The following is a 13,073-nucleotide window of genomic DNA, read 5'->3' on the forward strand; positions in this document are numbered from 1 at the left end:
CACTGCGCAGCACGGTGCAGTCGCGTATGTAAACAATGTGGGACCCAGACTCGCTTGCGGGCGCCTGCATGCTCTCCTTCCACAGTAATGAAGAAGTTCAGAAATTTGGACGGGATTAATCCAGCCACGCATAGCGAACACTGGCGCGAGCTCTAGCAACGACACGCGAGAGAGTCTTAGCGAGCACACAGCCAAGCTGCCTGTCTCGGTCTAGCCACATTGTCTACAACAGCTAGTAGCTTGGCTAAACACACTGGGATTTTATTTCAGTCTGTCAAGGTGGCTGTCTTGAAACACTTAATATCTAATCATAATAAGCTAAAACCTTTTATCTCCAGTACGCCCTCTTTCTGGATGGGAAGTACCTAAAGAAGAAGATTCAAATTCGCGAGCGCTACGTGGCGCACCGGTAGAGCTAAGGCTAAGTCGAGAATGAAGTTTGGTCATCACGGTGGGTCTTCCGCATTGAGAACAGAGCCCTTGTCCGCCAAGAAAATTGATTCTTCAGGGCAGCCTATGGGGAGGGGCTTCTACCTCGCGTCGTCCACGACGGCGGTGCCCCTTCTTAGCGAGCACGTTGTTCCTGACGCTTACCAGCCTCCCCGAGTGTACGACCTGGAGACGTCGCCGCTGCCACGTGTGAAGCCAGCAGTAACACGGCGTGCTGCCTGGATATCTCATAACTGTAAGTACGTCATAAGGTTAAATAACATGCAAAATATATGGAATTACGCAACATGAGAAAATTTTCTTGCTCAAGCCACTTCAATGATGCGTACTGGTAGATAGCGCGCATCGTCAGAGGAATTCCTATACTCGTATATATAAGCGCCGAGAATCTACCTTTTCCTAATTGACTTATAGTACGGTATGGTACGGTGCTGCATGGCATAGCATGACATGGCAATTACTTACCACGCTATGTTATGGTATATTATGGTTTGGAATGGTACGGTATGGTACGTGGGGTTTAACGTCCAGAAGTTGCGTGTCAGCTATGAGGTATGTCTTACTGGTTCTCTCTGGAATTATTTCGACTACCTGGATATTTTAACGTGCATTGCCGTGGCGCAGTACGTGGTTAACATCTCTGATGGGATGCGGGGGGTTTCTTCATTTAGAGAATACCACACAGTGATGATGTCAGGAGGCCCCTTCTCCGAGAACAAACGGCGTCTTTGCGGGACATCCTTGGTTATCACAGGAAGTACCACGTGCGCCTATGAATACCATCTAGTAGAGAAATTAGAACTAGCCAACTCTCGTTCTAAATTTTGAGGAACACGGGGCTACAGCGCTCGCGATGACCGACCTTTAAGAATGCACCTCACAGACCACATGACACGCATGCACGCAGTTTCTGCGGGTAATATTATGTGTCATGCTGTTTCACGGTCAGAACGCACAGCCAAAAGGCACGTTGCAACGTCATCGTGGGGTGTGCGATCTGCGCTACTGCATTCAGGGTCTCACGCAGCGGTTATTTGCGCTCTAGCAATCTGGTTGAAGCACTAGACACAGCCTCAATGCATCTATGTTCAAAATTTGATAGTCTTACTTTTGCCTTCTTGTGCCAAACTAAAAGAAGTGCTTTTGTTCTAAAAGACGATAACAGACGGGACATTAAGACCAGGACCAAACTTTCGTTCGAAAGTGCACGGAGTTCATAATTTAGTTTCCACATCTGTCTTTCCCTTCTTCTCACAGTGACGCTCGGGGAGAGCACGGGGGTCACCGAAGCAAGCGATCCACTGCCTTCGACGTCAGTGGCTGGCCTTCTGAAGCGGTTTATCATTGGCGGTGATAGCGGGAGATGCCTGTTCATTGTGCTCGTCACATTAGGTCTCTGCGTCTTCGTGTGGGCCGTGGTGGCGGCCGCGCTGACCCACCACGTCACCTTTGCCGCTGAAGACCCTGACAGCCTGAGGCACGAAGACGCTGATGCAGCCGTCGAGCTCCACCTGGAGGAGAACTCTGTGCCAAAGCCGTCGAGTGGGCTGAAACTCAGCACTGAAGCCGCGACGGTCGTTCAGCTGTGGAGGACCAAAGCGGTGCACACGTTGAAAGGTGCTGACGGTGTGACCGTGGTAGCAACAAACCCGCCAGGCGACGAGCTAGGAGGACTCCTGGGCGTTAAAACGTACGACAGCAATGGACGTGAGGCTCGTGGAAGAGTTCCTGTCCACCCGATCCGCGACGCAGAGGCTACGAGACGAAGCGCTTCTGTGAGCGACGTTTCCGAGCCCGAGATAATCCGCTGGAAGACAACTCGGGGGAAGAAAAGTTCTCGCAGGTCGAAGCGCACACGGCACCTGTACCCGAGGCGCCATGTAAGAGATGTGAACGACGCGTTTTATTTTGCTTCTTTCCTTTCTAGAGACTGCACTTTATGGATGTGCAGTCTGCGACAGTTGTGTAGAGTGCTGGAGCTGCACATTGCACTCCAAACACCGCGGTGCAGTCGCTATGTTGTTGACGTTCACGAAGAAACGAGCCCGTTATCCGAAATGCATGCGCTACATCTAGTTCCACGTTTTACATACTGGCCCTTGGTACTTCACCGCTTTGCGCAAGAGTGGTCCAGACCACACACCGCACACATTAAGTTGTATTAAGCAACCTGGTCAATAGCCCGAGTGTTGCGTTTCGTTCAGGTGTGGGAGAAGGCATCACCGCAGCATTGGTTGACGAAGGAACACAGTCAGGACGGGAGCCAGAGTTCTAGGAAGAGGTAAACTGTATTTACACTTCGTGCAGTATAGTAGGGTTCAGTTCGAGACGAGGGGGTCGCAGAGTGCCCGGAGTAGCCATTTCTCTCCTCGGGTCTCTAATTCATTCTGACCAAGACTCCTGTTTTGGCCGGGGGTCACGGCGTCCCGCTATTAGCCGGGTCTTCATCCTTGCTGCCGTAAGCACTCGCTTGCAGCAGGCTTCAGAGCCCCAGTTCCGAATCTTTTGGGGCCGCCGCTTTCTGGCTCAAGCAATAGTAGGGCTGCTTAAAGCAAATTAGGCCTTCTCGCAACCGTCAAAAGCCTCCTCACCTTCAAGGCAATCAGTCAGATCGACTTTTAACTTCTAGCAAAACTCTCAAGAAGTCTGGTCCTTTTTCCGCACTGCATCTTAAAAGCGGCGCCAGTGAGCATCACTGATAGGCGGCTTTTTTGAAGATGGCCGCGCTGCTTTAGCTTCATTATAGTTTTCAGCATCCTCTTTCGACGACCTGGCAATTGTCTTGGCTGCTTCACAGCGTAGAACAGTCAGAATTTTATGAGGAGAGAGCTTGCGCTGAATACCCATCTTTTTGCAAATCATTTGGAAGTTTACAAGAGTAATCCAATGTCCTCGTTCACCTTATCAAGCTGGAGACCATCCTACATTTTGATCTTCGTGTTCACCGAAACGTATCTATACGTACAAATGTATGTGCAATCATATGTCCGAACCTATGAAAATTTGAAAGCACAGGTGTCCTGATGCATAACTTCTCTCGGGGCAGTTACTCCATTCTGGCATAAGTAAAGTAGCACAAATGAAGACGCCTGAATTCGAAACTAAGAAGGCTAGTTCCTTGCATCATGTTTACTTGCTGTCGCTACATTTGGGATCGCATGCTTAAGCATATATCCACATGTCCACTCCAGGTTGGCAGTACATGTAGGCAGTACATTCCAGGCCGTATAGAGGTGAGGCAGTTGTGGTAGGTGTTCTGAAGGCACGAATGCTTCATAACTGGAAACACGGCGAAGAACGAAGAAAGATTTGTACATATTTTTTTCTGTACCAGGGTCAGTATAGTTAATGTGGAGCCAGCCAAATGTGTCCCATTCTGGCAAACGTATGAGAATGCAAAAATTTATATCAATCTTCCACGTCATTCTCAGTTGCCATTCTCAGGTTTGTTTTGTTCATGAAATGAGACAATTTGTAGCAGCTTTATTGCGCATGAAATGGGAGCGTAAGGATAGAACATGCTCAGTGGCACCACAAGGGGGGTGCAGTGTGCGCTCTCTGGTTGCCTCTCGTGTTCAGGTATCCGGCAGCTCTACATATGTTTTAATATCACGCTGTTGTTATTTCTTTATTCCGCAGATTCATCGCGAATCTCCAGGAGGGGACGCCAGCTTCGATGGGGCCACCCATGTAGTTACAACCAGCCAACGTGACTGATTCAGTTGACAACATAGAAAAAATAGTTACCTCCGACCTCTTCTGCACCCACCACAAGCTATTTTCGAATGGCGTAAGCTCATTGTTGTTTCACTTCAATTAAGCGGCTCAATGTCTACATTCTACGTTTTTCTTTGTTATACAGCGGTGTAAAACCCTTGGCCTACCTGCGCTGTGCAATAGTTTTTCTTCATTATCCGTGCATATTGAAGCGGACGTAAATTACTAGAATAGTTTATTGTAATGTGCAGATCTGTTGTGTGAAATAAATGAAAGAAACAGTTGTATTTGCTGTTTGCTTTTAGTTGGAATAAAATTTACAAAACAGTCTTTTATTCTTACCTATCAAAGGGCGGCTTCACAAGGCATGCGCGTTTTGTTCGCATTTGGTTACCATTCTTTCCGGAATGCTAGACATTAGTGCTTACTCGCGAAACGCCTGTGGAGCGAATATAATTGTGTTCAGTGACACCTACCAAAGGTGCTGAGAATATACAAGCGTCATGTGTGCAGCACCAGGAAAATAAGTGGCGTATACTGATGTCGTAATCTGAGCTGCGAGAGCAACCCCTACTCCCCCGAAGCCGACTTCAAGTGACGCCCTCAGAAGACATCGATTGCGGTTGTTTTCTTGACACTTTTAAGAACACCTTAAAAGAGAGAGAGAGAGGCGCCGAATTCGCTTTTTTATCATGAGGTACCATTTCAGGGTCCGGTAACCTGAAAAGAAGTCACATTTGTTATGAACATAAAAAAAAATTGGACGGAACACTAAAGCTCCGCCTTAAGGGTGTGACGCGATGGCGTAATGGGTTTATTCTCATATATGCAGAATTGGTCATTTTCTACATTACATTCGTAAAAACCTGGCAGCCCTGATACCACTCTTGGCGCAGTGGTAGAGCAGTTAAGCGGTGCGCCACTGCCCTGCGATGGTAGGTGCTGCCACCGGTGGGGCTTGTGCGACCCAGGTGGCTGTTCCCGAGCGACCAGTCATTAAGCTACGACCTGACACGGCGGACAGTTTGCTCGCAATCCGTTGTTCAGGTCATGATGACACCGTACGGCCGCGTGCCTAAGTGGCCCACCTGCCTCCTAGGTTGCTTCTCTGGGGATTTTTCCATGATTTTTTCGTTCGGTCAACGGCGCCGATGACGCCGACGGCTACGCCGGATTTCCTGCGACACAAGCTCCTTAATGGTATCGCGTTAAAAATCATTACACCGGTTTTTTCATTGCTGCGTGTCGCCTCTTTATCAGTTCTTTCCCCTCCCTACCCGTCCACTTCTCTCATTTTCCCTCTCTTTCTTTAATTATTGTTTATTCTTACGTACCTTTAGCTTAAGCTCTTCACCACCGGCTACCATGTCTAAGGAATGCTATTACTTTAGCACTCCCTCCTCCTCCCCCTCTTTCGCTCTTTCTCTGCATCGCTCTTGTTTTTTTTTCTTTTTTTCTTCCCTTCGCGGTATATCGTTCAGTCTTACTGCTCAGCTGGGCTCTAGTTTATCGAGGTCAGCACAACGAGTCTTACCATGCCATCTGTCGCATCTCTCCATGTGTGGATGTAGATCTCGAACCATCTGTCGCATCTCCCCATGTGTGGATGTAGATCTCGAAGCCTATGTTCGCCATCTCTTTATCCTCTCACCCCCATTAATCCTTCCCTACTGAGCTAAAATATTTTTCACAGTTTTGCAGGTCAACCGGTTAATCCTATTTAGCAGCCATAATGCGTGAACAAGACTCACGCTCCCCATTTTGATACCCTTCCCACTTCACGTCCTCCATCTCATCACAGGGCCTTCCTCCTCGGAATGATGACGCTATTTATACCTCGCCAATAATGAACGCTTTGCCCAGACGAAAACAAGTCCTCTCATCGAAAGGTTGGCAAGCTCCCTCAGGCTTCCCCCTCCCTTGTCCGCTTTGAGTCGGCAATGTAAAGTCGTGATTATAACGTCCTGCAGCGCTCTAACGGCCGCTTTGTCCTAGTTTGCGTTTGATAGAAAATGAATACGCTGTGCTGCACAGTACCAGGCACGCGGGCATGCTGCTCGGCAGCTATATGCAGAACTTTACAGCAGCGACCGACCCGCAAGCATGCCATGCTTCGTGGCATCAGCGTGTACCACCTGATGCGTGTTGCAAGTCATACTGCGCTCGATAGTACCTCCTTTTATGTAGCAGTCGTTTTCTTTTCAGCACAGAAATAAAGTTATTAAAATAATGGTACATATTTTGTTCGTGCGCTTCTGCTTTATTGCAGCACTTTTTTATACAAATCGTACTCACGGGCACAAAATGTTCAACCTGATTTGATTATGAAAATAGGGGGAAAAGTATTGAGCTGATTATGGAAACTAAAAAAGTGAATAATGATTTCTTGAAATAGAATAGAGCAAAATGAACCCTGCGTAAAAGAGCAAAAATCAAGTACCGACCTCGCTCAAGTTAGTTTTGTTGCTTTTCAGGTTCCTTTCCTCGATTCTTCAAGAATGCCTGACAGCGAACAACTTCTCAACATTCCACTCAGGAGTATCATCACTACGGCCGGAAAATATAGGCAACAAAGAAACCGAAATTCGTCCTGACTCCTATTTAGCACGTATTTAGGTATAAGAATCTTAAATAGATGCTATAAATCAAAAATATGCATCGTGAATAATACCGTTTATTTATAACAAACAAATAAAAAATTAAACATCTTGATTGAAATACAAAAGGGTTGCTAAAAAGTACCGCGCAATCCGCTGTAGCTCAGTAATGGAAAGCACTAGGGAAATGAATTTTGTAGTTAGAAGAAGTGGTACTTTATAGCCTAACCTATACCCAGTTTTGTTTCCTGTTCTTTCACGTATGCTACACTGGACGGTCAACGCGACACCTTACTACGCCAGCTTGCAGTGACTGAATTCCCATACAAGTTCGTCGATAACTCAGCAACGTGAATTAGCTGAAAGCTGTTGTCAGTGTATGGGGGCAACACAATAAATCGAAATAATCAGTTTAGATATCTTCGGATGTTTTGGCGTGGTGACTGCAGTATCTAGGTCCTGCCACTTTCAGGTAGACCGTAAAGCGTCACAATTGATCAAAATACGTCAGTCTTTCATGAATGCATTAAAATGATAGATTCATCCACAAGAGTCAGGTCATGGAACAAACAGGTGTGGCAAACGATAATGAAACGATTTGGATACATAAATACTCGTACTAGTTGGGTTCTACGCCTCTTGACAAGAGAGATGATGTAGATATGGAAGAATGTGTGTGAAGATCTGCAAAATTTTCTGGGGGTTGTCCACAATACTTTCATGAAGTCATTCATGAAGCGCTATCAAACATTTGTTGGAATCATGGTTGTCTCATCTGCATGGAGCATAGGTTCAAGAAGACAATGAGTTCATTGCATGTGTGGAAAAGTGGTGTCATCACATACCTCAAGAGTTTTAGGAATGTGCGCGCGTGTTATGAAAACAAGGATGGCCACAGTGCAGCGATTTTAATAGACCAAATATTCAGTGCCATTTTCGAAGGAACCGCGCTCCACTGCTTCTACGGACAAAACTTCGTTTCCCTAGTGTTTGCCATTACCGAGCTACAGTGTATTGTCACTTTCTGAGCGACTTTTGTACTTTGTGTCAGCAAACTGAAATAGTAAATATTAATAAAAAATATTGATGAATTCGACCTCTTCAGGCAGTTAGTACAAAATAGCAGTAAACAATCGGTCAGGCGAACACGTAGCGTTCGCAGTCCTTGAAGCACGCCGCAATAAAGAATATACTGAAATTGTCGAACCTGAACCTCCTGTTTTCGGTAAACATAGCTTTGTACGTTGAAAAGCTTCTTTCTGCGTCGCATGTTGTTCATGGCACGAAATTAAAACATCAGAGATCATGGGGGCTGCAGCCTTCAGATGGTATGGTCGTATCGTCGCCGCGTAGAAGATCCCTGATTTTGAAAACAGCTTTTTTTATTCCAGTTGTTCTATCTTCGTAGAACCAGTAGCACCCTTTCCTTCAAGTCCGCGGAGTTGTGCTTCAAATTATTCCACTTTACTCAAATGTAGAGACTTTTGCGCTACATTTAGGGCTACATTTAGGATCGCCTGTTTGAGCATGGAGATCGCTTTGGTCATGCACGGAACGTCATCCTTAATTCTCTCACACAGACAGTGCCATGCATCAAATTGTTGCCCCAAGCGACAAAAGAATGTCAGGTGCTTTGGAACGGAAGTCAGCAATTCTTGATGCGGATTTAAGCAACGCTTGTTTTGTATGGACACTGACGCATCCACTTGGGGAAAAGAGAGTCGGAAACATTCGGTGACACGATGCACTGCATGAGCAAGGCACGTAAGGGGAACCATGATGATGATGATTATGGATTTTTATGGCGCGAGGCCATCTGTGGCCAAAGAGCGCGATGGCAGAAGGCCTTTTTGTCGTCCCAAGGTGGGGCCAGAGACCCATTTCCCAAGCATTTCACCCTAAAGAAGCAGAGCACCAGACCAGGGGAAAGCTTGTACCCACTGTATCACCGGTGGGTACCCGGTGACACTGGGGATCGAACCCCGCACCTCCCGCATGCGAGGCGGATGCTCAAACGACTAGGCCAGCGCTGCATTATAAGGTGAACCACCCTGTCATACAAAAGCGTCAGTAATTTCTCCTTTCCGGGCCCCAAAAACTCCAGAGATGAAGTAAAAAAAAAAACGGCTATGGTGGAATGGCTCACCTTCTCTAGAACATCTCTATACAGAAGGATTGTTCGTTTAGCTTTCTCTGGGCACATTGTTCCGACAATGAAGTTGGCCACATACCATCCGCTAGCGTCTGTGCTTTAATCTACTGACACCCAAATGTAGTTGCACCCAATTTCATCTGTGATTTTCTGACACCCAAATGTAGTTGTACCCAATTTCGTCTGTGATTTTCCGACACCCAGGTGTAGTTGTAGCCAATTTCGTCTGTGATTTTTATGAGAATGTCCATGAAGAACCTTTCATATATCTCTTGTGAAGGGTTGATTTGTCTGGAACATGCAAGTTGGTTTACTTGCCCAAAAAGTTCAGATCACCGTTGGTGAGTTTCCAAAGTCAGGTATCTGTCGTGAAAAATTCTTGACGCTATTCTTGGGCAAATCACGGTTCCTATTATGTTGAGCCACCATTGAAAACCTCTGTTGGGAGGAGCTGTGATGTTCCCTCCTGTTCGAGCTTCAAGTTTGAAATATTCTTAATGGTAGCAATGTGTTGCTCTACGTGGCAGCGCTTCTCACGCGATGTGGAAGTTTCGCTCCCTTTCCAAAAAAAAAAAACAGTTCCATCAGCAGAAAAACGTAAACTGCAGAGCATGCAATGCACAGTTCTCGTTCTCTTTTTTGTTTGCTTGTTGGATGACATTAAGAAGTTTGCCGGGGTAGGGTGGCCGCAACTGGCAAAGGACAGGGTTAATTGGAGATACATGGGAGATATGCAGTGGACGTAGACAGGATGATGATGATGATGATCCACGCAGAATGAAATGGGCAGTGCTGACAGAGTAAACGCTCTGAAAGGCAGCTCAAGTTAGTGTACCACGTTCCGGAAGCTGCCTTCATAGAACTTACCATTCCCCGCGGAGGTGCAGGGGGCAGTGCGCTAGTAGGTGACCATACTTTTCATTCGTTTTTGCCACTTTGCTTGAAACCCATACATCTTTTTTTGCGATGAGAGCGGAGGCGCCTCTTGCGCTCAGAAGTCAGGAATGAGAGACTTCGGCCTAGCGTGCGTTCGGCCCCGAAGTTGGGTGTCCGATTCCGTACAGCTGAGACGGCACAACATATATCTCTCTATCAGAAGTGAGCAGGAAGCCCTCCTTTCCAGATTACTCGAAAGTAAGCCAGTGGATATGTGTTCGTGGTTGTGCCTCTCCAAGTGCATATACAGGGTGTTTCACGTAACTTGAACCAAGGATTTAAAAAAAGCGGTAAACCGCAGCCCGCTGAAACCAAAGATACATTGTTCGCCATCATGTGGCGCTCCTCAGAATATTTCCTCCTCAGAATGTCAAATGTGCAGCACTGTAAAATTTATTTGCATGCTCTCTATGAACGAAGCGACAAGATTTTGCAGCGTCAAGCTTGGTACGCTAATTCTTAAACAGGCACAAGCCCTGTGAAACCAATGCGGACGGTGAACCCGTTCACCGCAATCTTCGGCATTCACAGCACGAAACAGTGAGGCGCATAATTCTATTATGAGCTGGCAATGCGACAGCATTGGAGGTGGTTCCTCTTTTCCTGCTCTTCCCGTACACCGTTTTCCACCTGACACGGTCTGCAGGCGGAAGCTTCACACAGAAGAACCTGGTCTAGTGACGTCACTGTCGGTGTGTGACGTCATTTCCATCCAGCTAATGGACATACTCCTGCCTGGCGACGTGACTACCTGCCCGGGGAAATCACTGCCGGGCTGGTGACGCCAGGTCACTCCAACCAGCAGCATTCATGCACTTTGGTGACGTCATTGATGACGTCACTACCCGCCAGCCAATCAGAGTTTTTTTGAAAAACCCCGAACGGTCGCTAGCGACTGTTTGCTGCGGTAAGCCTACTATGCTATACGAGTGTTGCACAACCTAGGAGTAAAACTGACCGATGCATGGCGGCAACACGCATATTCCGCGTGGTTCCTGGGAAGATCCGATAAGCATGTTGAGGCTGTAGCTGCACCTGTTCAAGTCCGCAGTATGTGAGCATGAAGCAACACGCGCATTACATTCACTGCCGAGTATGTCCTGAGAAACCACAACGTTTCCTTATAGAGTAGCCCAAGCGACGCAACTAGAGTGGCTTCTTGCATACAGGGAACATTGCCATAAAAAGGTGAAAAAAGGAACTTAAGAGCACACACTAGTAATGATTCTAAGGCTGGTTTTGTAGTCGCTCAATAACGATCGTTTAAGATGTAGCGCACGCAAAAAACACATTGCAGAATTAACTGTTTTCCTCTGTCCACCTCGTTTAAAATACAGATTGGCAGTGAGAGAGCAAAATATCCATCACTGCATTAAAGATATGATTATTTACACATTTCTGTGTTTGAGGTACAAAAGAGTCATTCCACACGCATATTAATCACACTGGTAGGTTCACCTGCGATGAGTGGAACATTCGTGCGCAAGAGTATCTTTTACAAGACGCACAGAGAAGCGTCTGTAGGCTGTGAAAAGAACACACATTATATCAACAAGTTCAGCTTACTGCCATGCAGTCTGGTGAAACGCAGAATGCAATCTGAAGCACGAAATACGTAGTCACCACTCCGGGGAACAACACTGAACGTACGGAACAGCACGTCCCAACGTAATATCAACAGCAGGAAAGCTGATAAAAAAGCAACACGGTGCACTAATATGACCAGCGACACAATATGACTAAGACGAGAGCTGAACATTGTCCAGTAATATCGTGGTGTTTTAGGCTAAGCGTTGGTTAAAATGACGTGGTCTATATGTGAAGTTGGACTGCAGAAGCATAATCGTAGGCGGAGAAAGAAAGCACACGCAGAGCAATCAGGCTGGTACCACGTGTTAAAAGATATGTATATAATGAAAGCATCCGAACTGAAGAGGCGAAGCATGTGGAGAATCTTGTTCCAACATTGAAAGTGGTTCAACGTTCTTCTGCCTCTCCGGCGCGCGCCTTTCCCGTCACTGAAGAACTCGTCCCTCTCTCGGATCCCGCCTGCGCATCCTCCATCGTGGAGGAGTTCGTGTCTATGTGCGTCGTGGTAGTGGGCTTTCCTCCCGAATTCTCAAGATGTGACACCTGCGTGAACGATGCGTTGTGGCCCAGCGATGGCTCGCCGCCGGCTCCCTTCACGGTCGTGTGAGAACGGCGTGTCGAGAATGGCGAGTCGAGGTACAGCAGGACGAGGCTGGCCGCGAACAGGAAGGCGAAGGCGAGACACACGACCCAAGGAAGACGCTCCCGGAAGCGGCCGTGAGGATCGAGGGCCCCTGCGGGGAGTCCTCTTCGCAAGGGTCGACCACTGTCCTCGAGGTCCCCCGGTATCAGAGAGATAGCGACGGAGCGCGTGACTTTAACCGGCAGTTGGACGGACACGTGCCCCGGAGTCCAAGCCGTCGGTTCGATCGGCAGCTCGTCTACCTGAGTGTAATAAAAGGCAAAGAGTAAAAAGAAGGAATGTCTCCCGGAGCAAAAGGAAAACACCGAATAAAAGAGGAAATTAGTAGCTTGTTTGCGCATCTATTTGGTTTTGGCCAGTGGAGGCCAAACTATGCGTCTGGGTCTCGAGTCTAACGAGAAGTGCACTACTAAAATGAGCAACCTACGCAATGAGCTCAGCACAGATAATAAAGTAAGCATGAATTGCCCAAACTAGCAGGACGCCAAAAACAAGAGAGACAAAGTTGGGCGAGAAATCTCTAAAGTCGCCGTGCTTGCTAATCGCAATAACACAAACCTTGTGCTGCCTTCGGGCCCAAGATCTCCGGGGCGTTTGGTACCAGTGCTGCGTAATAGCTTCCAACTTTTTCCGGCTCATTACGCCTGCTCTGCCGCAACGCCCTAGCTGCGGCAGGGAACAATCTTCTTTTTCTTCGTCTACGCGGTAAAATTTTTTTCCGAACTGAGGGCCAGTGAAGAGTGCGCGCAATGTAAGATGAACATAGTTATGGGCTGCGATCTGAAATAGAGATATACAAGGATCAAAGTGCAATTTATCAAAGCCGCCTAGATATCTGTAGGAAAGGAAGAAATATATTGGTTCGTATATTTTGTTTGTTTTTTTCATATTACAAACATGGTATGAGTAGGGGAAAAAAAAGTGACTCTGCTCGCAGGTTTGTTTGTTTCTTTGTTTTTACTGTCACTCTCGTCACAACTATGGAACC

General features: G+C 47.1%; 2 protein-coding genes across 2 annotated transcripts; one reads left to right on the plus strand and one right to left on the minus strand.

Moving 5' to 3' along the window:
* The first annotated feature begins 516 nt into the window (after window positions 1-516).
* On the plus strand, window positions 517-4,144 carry LOC149343234 (uncharacterized). The gene is made up of 3 exons (XM_089546912.1): window positions 517-685; window positions 1,708-2,455; window positions 4,090-4,144. Exons 1-3 carry the CDS (start codon window positions 517-519, stop codon window positions 4,142-4,144), a joined length of 972 nt encoding a protein of 323 aa, XP_089403038.1.
* A 7,685-nt stretch (window positions 4,145-11,829) lies between these two features.
* LOC149343235 (uncharacterized) lies at window positions 11,830-12,724 on the minus strand. The gene is made up of 2 exons (XM_089542334.1): window positions 12,644-12,724; window positions 11,830-12,327 (listed from the first exon to the last, which is right to left on the minus strand). Exons 1-2 carry the CDS (start codon window positions 12,722-12,724, stop codon window positions 11,830-11,832), a joined length of 579 nt encoding a protein of 192 aa, XP_089398460.1.
* Between the last annotated feature and the right edge of the window lie 349 nt (window positions 12,725-13,073).

Source organism: Amblyomma mixtum, chromosome 5, assembly GCF_055824585.1.
Source record: "Amblyomma mixtum isolate Tamu chromosome 5, ASM5582458v1, whole genome shotgun sequence".
In the NCBI taxonomy this organism is placed as follows: Eukaryota; Metazoa; Arthropoda; class Arachnida; order Ixodida; family Ixodidae; genus Amblyomma; species Amblyomma mixtum.